Below are 20461 nucleotides of genomic sequence, written 5' to 3'. Positions count from 1 at the left end.
TAAACTATTTGAAATCCACCATCATCATTATAATTTATGAAGGTATTTAAATATAATGGCTAAAGTCTATTATTTTTTTAATCAATATTTTTCAATCCGATTTTTTAGTCATTTACCGCATATTCATTCATGCGTTAAACATTTTGTTGAATGCACGCCGATTTGCGATTTAATTTATAAACGATATTAATATATTTAGCTCAGCAAACCTACGCCTATCAATAATATTATGAAGAAACGGCGCGCAATTAAATGTTTTTAGTTTCTTAGCAATATTTTTCTCAACAAATTAATTTAATGTACATTTTTAATTCGAAATAAGATAAAAATCAACGAACACATACACCTTTACCTATTTATTAAGTAACGGGCATAAACATTTTTTTATGAATGCAGGAAGCTTGTTTTGACACAGGGGAAGACGTTGCATAACTAAGTTTCATTTAAGTAAATCGTAAAAGTACCGACAAATTTTCAAAACGGAAGCTTTAAAATTAAAGAAGAACAAGTTGGCAGCACTGCTACTACATTTCTAAATCATCTGTGCAGTCTCCCCACCAGTGCTGCCAACTGGCTGGAAAACATCCGAAAAATAGCTGAAATGGCGATGCAAAATAGCTAAAATACTAGCCAACTAACAACCAATGTAAAGTGGAGTTAGTGCAAATTTCAAGATGCAAAATTGCATTGCAATAAAATAATAATTTAATGAAAAGTTAAAATATAAAATTTGATAAAATTAAGAAAAGCATTTCTATGAAGGTTTCAAGTTCGTCACAGAAAAAAATTAAAAATTCTATAATCAAAATTTTTAGAAAAATTCAGAACAAGGTGAAGTTTCTTGAAGCAAACCAATTTTGCTTTTGGATTAAAATTACATACTGCCAGGTCGGAAAATTTTGCAGGGTGGCAGCATTTGGACCGGGTGGCAGCCTTCCACACCAGTGCTGACTAGTTTTTAGGGGAAACAATAGTTTTTTCTGGCTGGAAAGTACCTAAATTTGTTTTTGTGGGTACTGTTGCAGAGTTTTACCAAAAATGTTAATAGCAAACTTAGCTTAAAATATCTTTTTATTTCCAGCTAATATCAATTTTGAAATTTTTTTGCCAACGTACTCTTAAAAATAGCCAGGACTAGCTAAAAAATAGCCAAGTTGGAATCAGTGCTCACCACAGCTCAAAGTTGCCAACACTGATTTCCATTTTAGGTAAATTGCAATTTGCGAAATAAATTAATAGAAAATAAAAATTCGAAACTAGATAAAATAAAGGTAAACATTTTAATGAAGGTTTGAAGATGATAACCTCTCGATGATAGAAGCACAAAGCAAATAACCTATAGAGAAGTCATCTCATACAACTGAAAGTGTCTCAGCTAAAACCATGACGGGGCGTCCACTGGGTAATTTTTCGGTGGACGCGTCGTTTGAGGGAAAATTTTTTGGTTTCGATTCAGTTGGCTGGCCGAGCTCGTTGCTGGCACAGCAAGCGAAACATGCGTGCTATGAAATACCCTTTAGCTATAAAAAATAATTGTCTTTAACATTTTATAAAGAAAAACATCGTAAATCTTATAATTTTATAAATGTAGATAATAAAAAATATGCGATGTTTTGTTTTTATAATTTTAAATATTTATTTCCGCTTGAAATTTCTTCAATAAAAAATTTATTTGTACAGGGTATTAGATCATACATACAAATTTTAAAGGGAAGCAACTTATAAGCAAAGCGATGTTGTCAATTCTCTCAGCAGCCCATACATATGCACACACTTATTGTAAGATGCACATAGAGATGAGCCTGCAGCTTAAATACATCTCTCTGTCTGGCTACATAAGGACATGTATGTGCAAAGAGGGCGAGAGATGAATATTCTCATTGTATGACTTTTCGACGCGCTTGCGCTAACAAAAACTATGGGGAATTTGAGCAGTTTTATGAAATTAATAAATAACTTGTAAACTGAGTAAGATATTCTGATATTGTTTTTTCTTAGTATTATTATTATTTGTTATTACTGTCATTTAGCAAAAAATAGTGATTTTAAGCTATAATTTATTAAATATAATATATTTAAATAATAAATAATAATAGTTAAATAATTTAAAAATTAATTAATCTTTAATTTTCACACAGCTAGTGTGTAAGATAAAAAATAATTAAACTTTTACACTTGGATCGGAATAGAAGAGGAACCAAATCACCACATCAGCCACAAACATAAATGCAGAAAATCTTAACATAATTTTATTTTACATTATATATTATATATTTTTTTTCATATAAATTATATTTAATAAAATCACTATTTTTTTGCTAAATGGCAGTAATAACAAATAATAATAATACTAAGAAAAAACAATATCAGAATATCTTACTCAGTTTACAAGTTATTTATTAATTTCATAAAACTGTTCCTATCTCATTCTCTCTCGCCCTCTTTGCACATACATGTTAGTAGCAGAAGAGAAGCCGCATCATCTGTATGTGCACATAACATATGTATCTGCTGAGAGAATGACAACATCCTTTGTTTATAAGTTGCCCTTTAAAATTTGTGTATGACTAATACCTGTACATAAATTTTTTATTGAAGAAATTTCAAGCGGAAATAAATATTTAAAATTATAAAACAAAACATCGCATATTTTTTATTATCTACATTTATAATTTAAGATTTACGATGTTTTATAAAATGTTAAAGACTTATTTTTTATAGCTAAAGTTTTTTAGCTCGCACTGTTGTTTCGCTTGCAGTGCCAGCAACGAGCTCAACCACTGAATCGAAACCAAAATAATTTCCTCAAACGACACCACCGTCTACCCGCACTAAGATGACTTCTCTATAGGTTGCTAGTGAATAACAATATTAATTCTAATAAAAATATCAGAACAAAAAATCGGCAAAACTTAAAAAAGTTCTAGCTTTAAAATAGCTAAATATTTTCTATTTACCTTTTTTTGAGGTAAAACAGATCGAACCAGATCGGAAAGTTTTACTGCGTGGCAACCTTCGGTTTATGTATAGAATATGTATGTTAATCCTTCCGAAGTTCTCTGTTAGAGGATGGTTAGCAATTGGTAAATTCAAATTGAATTCATATTCGAGTTTTTTTTAAACTAATTTTCAGATCTCATTAATATATGTTAGCAAATTAGTTGTTTAAAATTTTTTTTTATGCAAAAACTACACATTACTTGAGGAATTTTTAGTATTGCTGTTGTTAGTTTGTCAATGTTATTTGTGTGCTGTTAGATATGTACAAGGTGCATCGGTGTGTGTAAAAATATAACGTCTCATCGTGTCATTTGTCATTGCATGTAAAAGGTTGCAATTTTCGAAAAAATAAAAAATTTTATAAATTACGTATGCTCAATGCATGTAAGATGCTTTCAATGCTCATGGATTTGTATGTATGTGTATAAATACGTTTCTCAGAAATTACATTTTTAGATGTTTTAGCTACCATATGTTACATTAATTTCAGATTTCCGATTAGAATATTTGTGCAATTGCAGTTTTGTCAACTATATTTAATGATCGAAAAATAATGCCTATAAAATATATAAAATATTTTCGATTGTAGTTTTCATTTTATATATTTTGTATTTTATTAAACAATTATGAAATGCACACTAATTGGCTGTAATGAAAATATGTCTCTCTGTATCGTCTGTCTCTCCCTCTCTTCGTACAACGAAAAAATTGAGCGACAACCAAACAAAATTAAAAATAAAAAGCCGAGAGATAGACGAGACGAAGGCAACAGCAGCACGGCAGCAATAATTATAACTATAACTCGAGTTCGGCATAGAATGTGGACAAAACGCAAAACTTGTATGCGCCGCCTGTACTGTTCGCTCTCCGCTTCGTTTCGCTCCGCTGTAGCTTTCATTTTTTCTCGTTTTGCCTGTCCCAGCCTTTTTCGCTTTATTTTGTACTTACGCTTTGCGATTCAATTCGTTTTTATTGGTTTTCCGCTTTAGGCAGTTGGAATTGTACGTAGCGTCGTCGTGCAAATCGTCAGAGGGGTGTGTGTGTGTGAGTGTGGGGCAACAGGGGAGCGTTGTCGTTCAATGAATAATGAGAAGCAATGTAAGCGGTGCGCTATAGTGTAAGAGTGAGAGGCAGCAACAGCGTGCGAGAGAGCGAGTTTTGCTGCGAACGTTGTGTGAGCGGACAACGAAACAACAAATAAAGCAAAGCATAAAAGTGCACAAAGCAAGCAAGAAGAGGCGAAGGCAGGCTACACACCGAAGAGACGACCGCAGGCCGAGAAACCAGAGAGAAAGATACATTGAGAGAGACAGACAGCGAGAGAGAAAAAGAGCCAGAGAGAAGAAAATACAACCTTTTTTTTATTTGGTTAGCGGGGCAGCCAAAAGCGAAGCAAAAGCACGAGAGCTCCATCATCTAGAAGACGGGCAATGCACGCACATACCGCAATAGATATAGTACACACATACACACAAGCAAATAAACATATGAGCATACATCAGTACGTTTATATGTATGTACATTGTATTTACTTATAGTAGATACAATTAATTTAATTTGTTAGCACGGTGTCGCGTTTGAGTTCTTTCTAGATACTTTCAAGTATTTTAGATGTCTGTATATTGAATATTTATTGTATATGAATGAACACATTTGTAATACCAGAATATTTATAGTATACATACATACATACATATAATATATGTATTTACCTACTTTGAATTTCAATCACTCAATCATGTTAGCCCTGCCAATTGTCTATTACCCCCTGCAGCCGAACGAACTGCGACGCAACTTTCATCTACATGTGTGCAGACACACTGACGCACTTACATACATACATACATATGGATGTATGTATGTTCATGTGTGTGCTCTTTGCATATTGACTGCAAATAATTTTCACTTGATTTGCTTTGGCTGCGCCCTCCCTCATTGAACAGCTCGCAAGTTGGCAAAATGTTAATAGAAGGAACGGTACGGAACGGGGGGTAAAACTGTACCGCGCGGTCCGTTTGATTATTTCGCGTAAACATAAACACAAAACAAACTGTTGCTCACCGCTGTTGTTGTTATCGCTGCCTCTCTTTTTGCAGGTGGGCCCGAACGTAACGAAATTCTGATTGAAAGCGCATAAAGCTCGTCAGCCGGTTAACTGTAAAATACATTTAATATGTAACTTCTGCTCCTGGTGAGACAGAAAACAAAACGAGCAAAGAACGTTGCATAAGGTAAGTCAAAAAGTGAAAGAAGGTCAGGTGTGTTCTATAAATGTTTTGATATTATTTTAATTGCAATCGATTTAAAAATTGACATATATTAATAACTAGTTTTCGTGATCATTATTGAATCGTTCCAGAAATGAGAAACGACAACAAAACTGAATGTATTGTAACTAAATTAATGTAATTAAGTATTATTTATTTTACTTAAATTCAATAAATATTGCAAATAACTCTGTTTAATTCTAAAATAACCCCAATACGAATGTGGCAATTGCAAACAATTTTCTTTCAACTTTCAAATGTTTCTATCACCGTTATTTTAGTGTTTAGATTTATTAGCATTTTCCCATGCCCACTCCGCCCATTTTCCCGGGCCCAGTCAGAATAAGCAAACTGAAGTTACATATATTACATATGTATGCGTAATTGTATATGTCTGTGTATATGTATTCCTACCTCACCACATAAAAAGTGGCGCCCTTTTTGTATTACATGAACTCGCCCACTTCCAGTCCCCGTTTCTCTCTCGCTCTCTCTATCTCTCTTTTATTTGTATTGTTATCGTATGTGTGTGTGAGTGTGTGCTGGTTTGTGTGTCGTCAGTTTAGCTGAATTATTTGCTGGGCCAGTGAAAACAATCTAAATGTAAAGACACAACCAGAGAGTGAGAGAGCAGAGCGTAGGCTTTTTTGAGAGTGGAGGGGAAGTGGGCTGTGCAGCTTAAGCGCTTACTACAGCTCAGGACCTATGCAAACAACAACAACCCACTCTTCATCCTTAACCCTCACTCGTGTGCGCGAGCGCTCGCTCACACGCTTCTCTCACTACTTCGCTTATTTAAACTCCCCGCTCCCTAGAGTGTTTCTTACACACATACACACACACGTACACCACACTCACGGGCACATTTACAAACTTATGCTCCAAAGCGCGTTGTCTTTAATCGATTTGTACTTCTTGATATTAACATCAGCCACCTGCCCTCTCATCTCTCCTCTTCTCTTCACTCCAAAATTTGCACTCTCCCTCTCACACTCTGCAGGCGTTCGCTCTCAACATTTCTATCAAATGCTTGCATACTCTGATTGGATATCTAAATCCTGAATCCTGCTAAGGCGAGGCATTGACATAGCCCACTTCACACCCATCACTTCAGCAGCTCCACTCCCTTTTTTCTCCATGTCTTCTTTACATCTGCGTGAGTGTGTGTTGCTTTTACAATTTATATAAAGTTATTTCATTGTGTGTGCAGGACACTCCTCTCTCTTTTCCTCTCTCTGTCTTTTGCTTTTGCTCTTGCCATTGCCTTTTGCTAATGGGCAATTTATATCATTTGATATTATAAAATCAATAACTGCCCAGCAGCATTTTTGAACATCTTTCCACCCGAGAATTGTGTATGTAACTGTACTTGCACGTCACATTAAATGGTTAACGTTCGCCAGTCATCAATGTACCAGTTTTAGTTTAACTTGACTGCATTTAAAATAACAATAACAACAATTAAGAACTACAAGTATTTCGCTAGACTAAGCACAACTTGCAAAATGTTAGCACACTGTTAACGGTGCTGTTATTGTACAAGCTAAATGTTATTACACTATTAAGTTTAATTTTTCCTACATATTTAACATTTACAACTTTTCTTCTAACAATTCTTACATTTAAAAACATTTGCAAAAAATTAAATATTTTTCTTTGAGGGTTTAAGTCGTGCAATTTTATTAAACTTGATCATCTATTTAACTATAACAAGTTATCTCTAGAATTATTACCACTTTATTTTAACTGATCTTCAAAATATTTACGTTTTTTCAGGTGACAACTACAACTGGCAGCTAAGGAATATCGACAACAAGTGGAAATATTTTAAGAGGCAACTAGAAGGAAAAGCTACATGGTAAATTGGCCAAGCGATCCAACGCCTTATTTTCGAACCACGCAATTGTCCAATTGTCAATAATCCAGAGACAACAAATATTCCACTTGACTTTTTGTAGCCACGACGGCCAGCGATAGCAGTCGACAGCAGCAACAACAAGCACAGTATGTAGGCTGAAGCAAACAGCAACAACTACGACAGCAGACAACAACAGCAGCTACACCAAGTGAAGCAACAGCAGCAACAACAAGAACAACAACAACAACACCGACGCAAGAAGCGTCCCTAACAACAATAATAAGAATTGCAAACAATACACATTGAATGATTAAAATATTTATTGAGACAATTGAGACGGAGAGCGAAATCAAAATTCCTTTCCCGTTCTCTAAATGCAGCACGTGAGCGCTGCCAGTTCGGCACCTTCGGTGGTATCAGCACCGGTGGTGACCACTGGCGGTGGCACCACCATCACGTTAGGCGGACCGCCGCCATTACCGCCACATAAGGTCGATCATAAAGAGGACGGCGGCAAGCAGCCGCCACACGGCATTGAAATGTATAAAGTGAACATTGAGGATATATCGCAGTTATTTACGTATCACGAGGTCTTTGGCAAAATCCATGGAGATGTGGTGAATCATGTGGCGGCGGTGCATGGCAGTCAGTTGCCACCGCCACAACTGCCACCGCCACCGCCACTGCCACCGCAGACGACGCATTCGGCTAGCGCAGCTGCAGCAGCAGCGGCGGCGTCCACAAATAATGCAGCCGTCGCTGCTGTAATGGCATCGGCCAATGCAGCAGCAGCGGCTGCAGCGGCCGCATCAGCAGCGGCATCAGCTCAACAACAACAGCAACAGCAACAACAGCAAGCACAACAACAACAGCAACAACAACAGCAACAGCAATCAGTGACAAGCACTAATGCTGGAAGTCAGCAGGGCAGCGCCACGGTGACCACGACTAGCTCAGGTAGCAACGGGAACAATAATGGGGGTAATAATGGGGGCAACAACAACAACAATAATAATAATAACAATAACAATAATTCGACAACGACGACGGGTGAGTTGCTAATGCCGAAAATGGAGGGCGGCATTCATGGCGTCGATGGTCAGTCGAGCGTTTCGTTGGCGCCGGATGGCACGCCCATTGCGACTGGTACGCATGTGTGCGATATTTGTGGCAAGATGTTCCAGTTTCGTTATCAGCTGATTGTGCACCGTCGCTACCACAGCGAGCGCAAGCCGTTTATGTGTCAGGTGTGCGGTCAGGGCTTTACCACATCGCAGGATTTGACCCGTCATGGCAAAATCCACATTGGCGGTCCCATGTTCACCTGCATTGTTTGCTTCAATGTGTTTGCCAATAATACAAGTTTGGAGCGACATATGAAAAGGCATTCAACGGACAAACCATTCGCCTGCACCATTTGCCAAAAGACTTTCGCACGCAAAGAGCATCTGGACAATCATTTTCGTTCGCATACGGGCGAAACGCCGTTCCGTTGCCAGTACTGCGCCAAGACGTTTACGCGCAAGGAGCACATGGTCAATCATGTGCGCAAACACACGGGTGAGACGCCACATCGTTGCGATATTTGTAAGAAGTCCTTCACGCGCAAGGAACACTATGTTAACCACTACATGTGGCACACTGGTGAGTGTGATTTGGTGACCGGGGGCGGACAATGCGAGCGGCGAGCGCCACGACCACAAAAAATACCAACCAAAAAAAAAAAAAAAAAAACAGAACCAAAACAAATTTTCTTAACTTCAAAATTAAACATTTTTCAAAGAATACAGAGAACAAATGCTATCAAATTTAGCAGTAAAAAAAATTAATTAATTAATTAAATACCTAAACAAATCGATAACCGATTACCAATACAAAAATTCCAGTAGAGTACAAAACCGAAAACAATATCAGCTACAGATAATATATCTATTTATATTATGTATCAACAGCCATCACATCACACCAACCAAATATCAAAATCAATTGATCAATCAATCAACCAAAATCAATCAATTAATTAACCGCTTCTCTCATCGTGCGTACTTCCTCCTCGTCTGCTTCCTTCTCCTCTCTGTCACTTACATTTTGCTTGTGCTTCCTATATATAAGCCTCCTTATATGTAGCCTATCAGTTTCCTTTTTGCATTTTTTGTACTCACAACCTGAACACACCACACTCACAAATCGATCCTCAAATTATCGCAAGACGCCTCTAAAAACGTACAATTTCAAACTAAATAACCGTTAATTAAAAATAATATCACACAATCGATAGAACAGTTGATATTATTATTAAACAATGTTAATGTTTTTTTTTTTTTTTTAGAAACAATTTAAAATTTAATTAGTTGTGTAAATAAGACGTAGTTCGCGTACTATTCATTTACTGCTATAATTTAATCGATTTGAATTGATTTTCAACAAGAACTGCATCACTAGCGATAAATAATTACATGCTATCGATTGTGCTTCAGCTAAAAGTACGTTTCCAAAACAATCGCTCAATACTCGCTCATACCGCTCATAACACTCCTCCCCCCTAGCCAACATCACACACACACTCACAACAAACAAATCACCAAACCAAACATCCACACTCATCAATCCACAAATCTTTTTTCCACTTCATTTTCCCCACAACCTGCGACCGTTATTTCGATCGTCTTTGTTGCGATATCCCCCCGCCCCATTCTCATCGTGTAGTTTGCCTGTTTACCTCTCCTCACCACGCTCGATATTCACCACTCTCTCGCTCGCTTTCTCTATCTCTCTCTCTCTCTTGTCTCTCTCTCGCTCAGCTGTACAGGGTGTCTAAAAAGTAAATGAAACGTTCGTTGTTGCTGCTTGTCGATTGCCAACGTCCTGTGCCTGTGTCTACGGCGTTAACTGTGCGACACCAGACAGACACACGCCTACACACAGTACACACCTAGTGGGCTGGAGAGATACTCATTCCACCACACGCACACTTACACATACACTTGCATTGTAAGCTAGGCTTATTTCTAATTGGCGTCGAACCCGGTTTCATTCGAGCTTGACGAACTTCACGTTCACACACACGCGCACACATCAGCATCAGCAGCTGGGAAGCTATCGATAAATGCATTAGGGGTATTCGCAGCGCCAGTCGAAAGTCGTTTTAAATGTTTATATTGTTATAAATAGTAGAGTAACAGGCATACACACACGCACACACCCACACCTAAACACATCCATATCCCCACATACACACATACGCTTCACATGACTACCAACCACGCCCACCGCCCATGCGCCACCCACAAAAAAAAAATGCCGAGCCTCCGTTCGCTTCGCTCGAACCCAACGCAAGCCACGGCCAAGTTTCACACACACATAGCGTTGCCGGGGGATTTCGTTATTTTGTATTGTTTATCATTACTTCTTTTTTTGTTCATTCGATATATTTATTTTTTTGTTTTTGATTTATTTACTCTTTGGCGGGTTAATTTGAAATTAGAGAAGCAACGGTAACAAAAATGTGACGCGCGTCGAAGAAAGAATTCTTTATTTAATTTTTTTGCTTGCGCTAATATGAAAAAAAAGGAAAACTAATAGATAAAAAGAACTATCCCTACCCTATACTTTCTGCTCTCTGTTCTGTGTACCATCAATAAACAGGTCAAACACCGCATCAGTGCGATGTCTGCGGCAAGAAATACACGCGCAAGGAGCATCTAGCCAACCATATGCGCTCCCACACCAACGAGACGCCGTTCCGTTGCGAAATCTGCGGCAAGAGCTTTAGCCGCAAGGAGCACTTCACCAATCACATACTCTGGCATACAGGTAAAGAGACAAAACAGAATCAACACAACAACAACACCGACCACAAAGACAACACTCACCTACAACCTACGCATGCACGCACACATACTCAAGCAAATCTCCAAAAGTCAGTCCATTTCCTACACTGAATGCTCAGCCGGAAGGCACACTTATCCACACCCCAGACACGCACACACACACACACTTGCGCGATTGGTGCACGAGCAGCGATAACGAACTCAACTCCCAAGGGATGGGCGTGATAACAAAAAGTACCAGCAATTTTCGTGGTCAATCACAGTAAATCGGTGAATCTTAATACTGTGAATTATTTGCAAAGAATAAATACTCTTTTTTGTATATGTATATCGCAATGACAAATACTGAAATTATTAAAATTATTAGTAAAATTAGTTTGCATAATATACATTGAAAACCCGGCCCAATGTTGTAAATTCACTGTTATCACAAATTATTTCACATGTTTCTTAATCATAGATTGAAATAATAAAACCTACTTACTGACATTACTATAATTTAAATCAATTAAGCAATGAATCATTATTCAAAAATTGCTGTGGTTACAGCTATAATATTCCTCATTCCTAAAACAAATCATTAGAACATTTCTTTAATAAAAATATACAGAAATGAGTGTGATCACAGAGGTTTTATTATTTACCCATGAAATTAATCACTACTGTTCCTTAATTAAATATATTTGAAAATTTTCGTGGTCATTAAGATCTGTATTTTGTTTAATAACTGTGATCAGAACAATAATATCACTCAAACGTTATTCTATAGTTCGTTAGAAAAAAAATAAAGAGAAAAGCATTTTAAATAATTGTCTAATGAATTTTTGCTGTAACTTATCAACCTCTGAATTGAAAATTGCTGTTGAAAACATACATTTAATTTGACCATCTCATACATATACTAATTGGACAAAGACACGAATGGACTGATTCAAACATACAGTTGACATATAGTGTAAAGATGGTAAATGTGGATGATTACTAATCTGTTATGTTATTTGTACGATTCTTACATTTTACCACGCAAGCAGGCGAGACGCCGCATCGGTGCGACTTCTGCTCCAAGACGTTCACTCGCAAGGAGCATTTGTTAAATCACGTGCGCCAGCACACGGGAGAGTCGCCGCATCGCTGCTCCTACTGCATGAAGACGTTCACGCGCAAGGAGCATCTGGTGAATCATATACGCCAGCACACGGGTGAGACACCGTTCAAGTGCACGTACTGCACGAAAGCGTTCACACGCAAAGATCACATGGTTAATCATGTACGGCAACATACAGGCGAATCGCCGCACAAGTGTACATACTGCACGAAGACGTTTACCCGTAAGGAGCATCTAACGAATCATGTGCGACAGCACACGGGCGATTCGCCGCATCGTTGCAGCTACTGCAAGAAGACGTTCACCCGGAAGGAGCATCTGACGAATCATGTGCGCCTTCACACTGGAGATTCGCCCCATAAATGCGAATATTGCCAGAAGACCTTTACACGCAAGGAGCATCTCAATAATCATATGCGCCAGCATTCAAGCGACAATCCCCATTGTTGCAACGTTTGCAACAAGCCCTTCACCCGCAAGGAGCATCTGATCAATCATATGTCACGCTGTCACACCGGCGATCGCCCCTTCACCTGCGAGACGTGCGGCAAATCTTTCCCCCTCAAGGGCAATCTACTTTTCCATCAACGCAGCCATACCAAGGGTCAGGAATGCGAACGTCCATTTGCCTGCGAAAAGTGTCCCAAGAATTTCATATGCAAAGGTGAGTCAGTCCGATCAGTCGGGTGTACACTGTACAGCGGAGTGTAGCATGCGAGACGTGGCGTCAGCATAGTAGTCCTCCCAATTCAGCCGCTATCTATCTAATCTAACAAATCAAAAAAATCCATATCATCTACTTTAAGAACCAGTGCAGCCAATATCGTCTGGGACAAAAGTCAAACTGTAAAATTACACATTTAACTACGTTTATACGACTTATTAAAAAAAAAAAAGTAGAAGAACACTAATCAGAGTTGCAATTGTCAAGAAATTTGATTGTGGTTATTCACGCCTTCGAAAATTGCAGCTTCTTATTTTAAAAACAAACATTTACAATTGTTTAAAATATTGCAAAACAATAAAACTCAAAATATAGCATATATTAGAGAACATAAAAAATAAAGTCGTGAAAACGTAGTTAAAGCATTAATATCTTAGGCGATATTTAATATAATCTGCATTATTATTATAATGAAAAATACGTAAGTAATTAAAATTATTTTATCAAGGTCGATTATTAATTGTGTATGCTTAAAAACTGTTAACTGTATCCATATGATAAATTTGTAGTTCTTTCAAGTATTTAATTTAGATATATAATAAGTAGTTTGAAGAATTTTTATTTAAAGCGATTATGAAATTTATTTGAAATGGCTGCATGTCGATAACACATATAGATCTTGAATCAAGAAAAATATTTGTTATTGAATTTACAATTTAGATGACTTTTGTCCCAATATTTGCTGCCCTGTGCATCGGGCTGTGCTGCTGTTCCTTCCTAGTTTTATCATTAATATTATTCCTTTAACTAAGTACAAACGCCCGCCCGCCAGCTCGCTCGGAATGAAAGAGAAGCCGATCCTCCCGTTGGTTTTTAGTTATTGTTGTTGTCGCTGTCGAGATTAAATCTCTCGTTGACGACAAAAGATAAATAAGATATCTTCATGTCGCTTCCATTGTCCGTTTCGCAGGTCACTTGGTCTCGCACATGCGCTCCCATTCGGGCGAGAAACCGCACGCGTGCACACTGTGCAGCAAGGCTTTCGTCGAGCGGGGCAATTTGAAGCGCCACATGAAGATGAATCACCCAGATGCTATGATGCCGCCACCACCCGTGCATCCGCATCCGCAAATACCGGCTGGTGTGCTGACCCAAGTCAAGCAGGAAGTGAAACCGATCATAAGTGAGTCGGACACAGAACAATAATCAATAATAATATCGAGCAAGACACACCACAGTGTGTGTCACATATCGAATGAACCGAACCCCCTAACGTCTCTTACCTCCCACCCACCTCTTGCAGTTCCCCATCACTCGGCGACGACAACAATGCATACCATCCAACAGATTACAGCTGGAGCTGCTGCAGCTGGAGCCGGTGCCGTTCAGTTAACACCCGGATTGGTGCCGCTGGTCACGAGCACGCTCATCTCGCACAATGCGCAGCAATCGCAGAAGCAACAGCAGGCGGCAGCAGCAGTTGCCGCACAACAGCAGGCGGCAGCAGCAGCCGCTGCACAGCAACAGGCGGCAGCAGCAGCGGCCGCACAACAGCAGGCGGCAGCAGTGGCACATCAGCAGCATCAGCAACAGGTCGCTGCACAGCAGCAACAACAGCAGCAGCAGGCGGCAGTGGCAGCACATCAGCAGCAGCAACAACAGTTGCAGCAGCAACAATTGCTGCAATTATCGATTCAACAGGCGGCACATCATCATCAGCAACATCAGCAGCAGCAGCAACAACAACAGCAGCAGCAACATCATCAGCAGCAACAGCAACAGGCACATCCACAGGCACCGCCACAGCAGCAACAACAGCAACAGCCACCGCCACAGGTGCCCATTGCATTGATAAGTGATCCAAGTGCATTGGCACGTGCTGCCATGCAACTGCAACATCTACCCAGCAATGTTGAGCAACATCCGGTGGTTTACTAACAGTAGCCCCTGCTGCATGGCTACCCGACGACGACGACGACGGCGGCGGCGACATCAGCCACAAGAGCCACAGCAGCCGCAACGCAATGGTAAACCGAGTGGCAAATTGCTGGCAACATTTCAAGCAACTGAAGGCAACCAACAACATCAAAAATACGAAGAATCCACATCCATTAAAGCAGCTAGTTATACATGCATAGAAAGCATAAAGGATAATAGCAACATAACATTTATACAAGTATATACATATATATAGTTTTTATACAGTGCGCTGGTTACGCCTTCAATCCGATATGTTTACTCTCCTCTCTCCGCCACGCCCTCCTCCCCACACACTTCCCTCTTGTTGTTCGTTAGGCGTCCACTTGCGCAACGTGCAATACAAGAAAGATAAACATCTCATAGTTAAACTTTAACGCTGTTCTCCCCTAAACGATCTTTTTAGGCGCTTAGCGTCTATATTTTACTAAATATTAATTATATAATTAATTTTCTCACGTCCCTGTTACATTTATGAAATGTACGCGCAATGTGAACGCTAAACGTGGCTATTAGCTGTGCTATTAACCAGGCCAAGAGCGGAGTGGGCAAAACATCTTTTGTATTCTTCGTTCACTTTTTAAAATGTATTTAGTTAAGTTAGGAGAACAAGAAAGGCAGCGAAAGGGAGAGAGGGAAACATACATAATTACAAGCACGGTTGTACCACACATTTTAAGAAATCTACCATTTTACATAAAAGTTTATTACAATCTGTAACATTTTGAAAAGAAATGTAAGTAAAAATGTACTATTTCGTGGCAACCCAGCTGGCAAAGCAAATCTCCCAAAATATATATATGTGTACTTTGTATATATTTATAAGAAAAACTGCAGCAAAACCTTTTTGGAAAAATCATTGAGAAATTGTATTATTTTGTGCATTTTGTTGTAAGGCAAACAAAGTATGTTAACGAGATCAGCATAAAGATAAATTAACTACACACATACATAAATATACATATTATGCTAATAGAAGCGCCCAGTTAATAATGCAAGCCCCCCGCCCTTCCATCCTCTGCCTACCTTCAGTAAACCACAAAACCCATTTAACGTTTAAGTAAGAAAAGTTGTTGCTTATCACCAGATAAATAAAGATGGAAATCGAAAGTTAAACTGCAAACTAATGAGCAGTTTCATAAAGGAAGGAATCGAAGAGGAAGCTGAAGAAGATGGCGGCGCAGGCGTAGGCTAAGTCAAGAACTAACAAATGAAAAGTAGAGAAGAAAAAAAATGCAAGAAAAAATTATTATTATTATTATTATATTTAATGTTAGTTGAACTACTAAAACTGATTAAGATTTGATGATAAAGATAAATGAGACAGAACGAAAGTGGATTAGTATTTAGTTTAACGTATATAAACGAGAAATGTGTGTGTGTAGAGAAAATAGCGAATGAGCTATTATTATGATTACGATTACAATTATAATATATATGACAACAATTAAGAACGGAACTAAAAGTAGATGATGACGAACCATAAGAAGAATTAATGAAGTTATAACCCCCAATACAGAAACACTCACACACACACTATTAAAGTTAACAACAATTAGAAACGTAAATACAATAATAGGCACAACTACAATTATAATTATAACAAATACTGTGCTTATGTTGAAACAAACCAACAAAAGAAACATTATAAGCAAAAGCAAGCCCCAAGCGCCACAAGCAACAACATATCTGCTTTAAATTTTACAAAAAAAGTAATTAAAACAAATAAAAAAATATAAATGAAAAGTATACAAAAAAAAATACAAAATATTATTAGCTGAGTCAAGTTTATTCAACCACACACACACACATACACAAAAAATCCATACAAACATAATGCTTCCTTTTAAATGCAACATTTTATTAATTTAATATTTTTAATTAAACATTTTTAATTTAAATTAACAAAAACAAAAATATGTACATGTACACAAATAAAACAACATAAACAAAAATATTTAAAAACAAATAAAAAATTTAAAAAACAGTTGTTGGTTTTGCATTGCTGTTCATTTTTCGTAAGATGAAAATCCCATTTCATATTTTATTTTATTTTTAAGGCATTTATTGGCAGCGATAGAACTTTTAAAATATGTACTAAAAATGCAGGGAACAATTGAAAATTGTAAAAAAAATATATATATATACAGAAAGACAAACAAATGTGCGCATACAAAAATTGTTTAAACAATTGCAAATGAAGCAAACACGAAGAATATTTATGCGAAGTTTTAACAAGAGTTGCTTAAGTCTTATGTATTTTTATAGGGAAAGTACAGAGAACTTCGTATAAATGTGAGCACACACACTTACACCCACAACACACACATACGCAGGCATATAAATTTATAGTTGTTTTAAAGTGTTAGTTTTTGGTGTGTTTTTTGCGAAATAGTTTTGATGAATGTGTATAGAGCGCAGCATATAAAGTGCATATATAGAGTATATATATATATTATGTATTGTACTATTATTAACTAATATCTTAACTGGTATGTGTAGCGACAGCATATGGCAATTTTTTAAGTATGTCAACAACAACAAGAAAATTTCAATTGTGTTGCAATATTTAACAAACAAAAAAATAGTTTACAATTAATTTGTAAGTTACGTAGTGCATAAATCGAGTAATATATATAACACACTCATACACACACTCACTTATATATATATATATATACATTAAATATTATTATTAATAAAAATAAGCTGTTTCCTAAAAAACGCTTGGCAGCCAATTAAAGCAACAACAAATAAAAGTAAAGTAAAGTAAAAAATCAGTAACAATACTAAGTAAATAGAAACAATAATGTACTATAATGCAGATACAATACATATAAACACTATATATACCTACAATATATGCCTATACGACAAATGAAATTGGATAAATAATAACATGTAATAAAAATACAATACATTATACATACGACATGCTACATAGAGTATATTGTAAAAGTTAAATGTAATTAAATACATTAAAATTGATGACGTAGTAAGCACCAAACAACAAATAAACAACAACAAAAAATATAGATCTAATGTTTAATGGAAACTAAAATGAAGCATCACAACTCACAGCGGTACAATTAATTTTTGACAAGTTATCTTTAACATATTTTTGGCTTGAAATACTCAACAATATTTCCAGCATTTCGCTTTATAGAAGTTAGAAGGTTTAGGTACAGTTTGTTGTTTGTCTATGAATGAAAGATTAACCAATTTAGATATGGTTCAGAAGTTATTAATCAAACTCTTTTGATTAATTAAAAGGTATTTCAAAATTCAACTTTTGTCTGCTTTTAATGTAGACAAGCAAGAAGTCTTCTAACTTATCAGTTGATTTATTGACAAATTTTTGGAACTTTTTCACTGATTAAAAGTGTATAATACCAGATAAGATAGTTGTTGTATATTATAGTTTTTTTTTATAGTCCATTGCCGATTTTGCTTTTAAATTATCAAATGACACTTTATCAAAAGCGTTCAAAAAATTATTGCTTTTTATAAAAAATGTTGAATATTTTTTTACTTTATACAGTCGAACATCGTTAAAATCAATTTACCAGGAATAATACATAAAACTTAAAAAATATCGAGTTTTGACAGAACAACTTTAGATGTAAGTAAAGTATACAAATAATGGATAGTGAAAGAAAATTTATTGAATTTTTAAAATTTGATGTGGAATCAAATTAGAAGTTTTAGTTTCTTTATGGTATTCATTAATATAGGCCGTTAATATAAATTTAAATGGTAAGTATAAATATTATAAATAATAAAGTAATACACAGCAAATGAAAATATGACGACTTCATTGAATAACCTCTATCCACTACAAAAAAATATGTACATTTTTTTCAGTTCTTGCCCATTTTTTATTATTAAAAAAGTACATTTAAGACAACAAATGTAAATTTTTTAATAACGGAAAAAAATTACTAAAAATGTGTAATGATATAGTGTGTGCTAAGCAGTTTTGACTGTACATCGCAATTAATAATATGAAGCGATAGTCGCGATGATCGTGACACATCCCTAAGAGGGAGAGAGAAAAAGAGTCTTGGGTAGTCAGGTAAGGTGGGTCGGTCAGAATAGCCTGACTGGAAAACCACCCCTAAAGAGCTAGTAGGTAGCTGGGAATGTGGAAATGGAACCTGGACAGCTGGCGATCGTTCATTTGTTTTTCCTTCATTGTGTAAAATGCGCTGTCGCTGGCAAGAGCAAAAGCAGAGATGACCACAAGCCAAGAGGAAGCAGGTAAGCTAAGGACAACTTGACCTTGAGCATGGACAAGAGAATGACCTTCAACTTGACAGCATCCCGAAGGATCTCGCTACTCCAACTGAACGATGATGTGTTGGAGTTGATTATCTCCAAGTTGAGTGTGTATCAACAGTTTGAGTTGATGCAGTTGCACAGTCGATTAAGGAGCATTGTCCAGGTTTTGTGGAGGACGCGCGTGCGCAACGTTGTCCTGCAGGATGAGCTCCTGGTGCGAGCATCGCCTGGACAGTTTCAGGCATTTATTTCAGCCCTGTCGCCACACTTGGAGCATCTCAGCTGCCATCAGCTGGATGTGAGAAGATTGCGACTGCTGAGTGAATTTCGATTGAGCGGAGTGACAAGTCTGGAGTGGCTAGGAGGCGCCCATCGACGTGGTCGCGTTCGCTTTGGGGACGAGGATGTGAGATTGTTGAAGCGGGTTTTTCCCTCGATGAGACAATTGAAGCTACGAGGTTGCCAGGTCACCGGGAAGTATCTCTGTGAGCTGGAGATGCTCAAGGAGCTGTCTTTGGGGGATTGTCAGTTCCTGGAGTCGCAACACTTTCGTGACATCTTCCGGCAGCTGAAACTGCGCAAGTTTGACATCATGGAGGACTGTGATGAGGTCAACTGCTGTGATCTGGTCGATGTCCAGCTGTGTCCCACACTGGAGCACATCAAGATTGCCGACTATCATCTGTGCATGGAGTCGGACATAACCCAGCAGCTGTTACGATTGCCACGTCTTCACAAGCTCTCCATCTACTCCAAGAACTTTGTCTTTGATGTGTTGACACGCATAGCGTGTCCAAGAAACTCCACAGCTGTCCAGCAAATTGAAGGATTTTGCTTTAGCGGTCTGCTCCACGATTATGGACGCTTCTTTCGAGAGATTAGTAATCTGCGCCAGCTGCGAAGATTGGAGATACATGGTCAGTCGGAGGATGGCCAGCTGCAGTGTCTCAGCGATCAGATACTCTCTCAATTATCTAACCAGTTGCCGGAGCTCTGTGAACTGCGTCTCTGCGGTTATCAGCTGGAGAGTCCAGCGGGATTACTTCAATTTCTGATGAACTGTCGCCAGCTGCGTCTTCTGGATATGACGAGATCACGCTGCATCGGAGATCCCTTCATTGGTCGCTGTCTGACACTGCTCTCCAAGCAAAACTGGCGCACTCAACCCTTGGAATTGTGGATCAAAATGAGCGACATCAGTGCGAGCATTATACAGGTAAATCCTTCTCCACCGCTCGAGTCCTTTTTTTTATATCTAATTTCCTTTCAGTGTCCTCGCTATTTGATCAGTGGCAAATTGCTGAGAATCGACACTAAGCGTATGAATCCCAATCTGGATTACATTTCCGGCGTGCTCAAGTTTAGCTTTTCGAGATGAGAACATTATCTGCTCTGCTCTACTGTGCCTCTAAACTTACATATATGCTATAGACAAAAGTCTCTAGAATTATACCATGTATTATAATCTAATTAAGACGC

General features: G+C 37.7%; 2 protein-coding genes across 5 annotated transcripts; both read left to right on the top strand.

The window, feature by feature from the left end:
• Positions 1–4861: 4861 nt before the first annotated feature.
• LOC117779887 (zinc finger protein 665) lies at positions 4862–15940 on the top strand. 4 transcript variants are annotated; one of them, XM_034616230.1, is made up of 7 exons: positions 4862–5231; positions 7044–7125; positions 7226–8685; positions 10771–10938; positions 11984–12724; positions 13695–13907; positions 14028–15940. In XM_034616230.1, exons 3-7 carry the CDS (start codon positions 7500–7502, stop codon positions 14660–14662), a joined length of 2943 nt encoding a protein of 980 aa, XP_034472121.1. In that variant the 5' UTR covers positions 4862–5231; positions 7044–7125; positions 7226–7499; the 3' UTR covers positions 14663–15940. The 4 variants fall into 4 exon arrangements, with proteins under 4 accessions (XP_034472121.1, XP_034472117.1, XP_034472119.1 ...); XM_034616226.1 differs by having other exon boundaries at positions 4866–5231; positions 7226–8769; XM_034616229.1 differs by having other exon boundaries at positions 4867–5231; positions 7226–8769; positions 11987–12724.
• Positions 15941–18989: 3049 nt separating this feature from the next.
• On the top strand, positions 18990–20461 carry LOC117779991. The gene is made up of 2 exons (XM_034616353.1): positions 18990–20198; positions 20253–20461. The coding sequence occupies exons 1-2, from the start codon at positions 18990–18992 to the stop codon at positions 20358–20360; spliced, it is 1317 nt and encodes a 438-aa protein (XP_034472244.1). The 3' UTR covers positions 20361–20461.

This window comes from Drosophila innubila, assembly GCF_004354385.1.
Source record: "Drosophila innubila isolate TH190305 chromosome 2L unlocalized genomic scaffold, UK_Dinn_1.0 4_B_2L, whole genome shotgun sequence".
NCBI classification, from domain to species: Eukaryota; Metazoa; Arthropoda; class Insecta; order Diptera; family Drosophilidae; genus Drosophila; species Drosophila innubila.
Note: the sequence above shows the minus strand (reverse complement) of the source record. Positions and strands in the feature narration are given on the sequence as shown.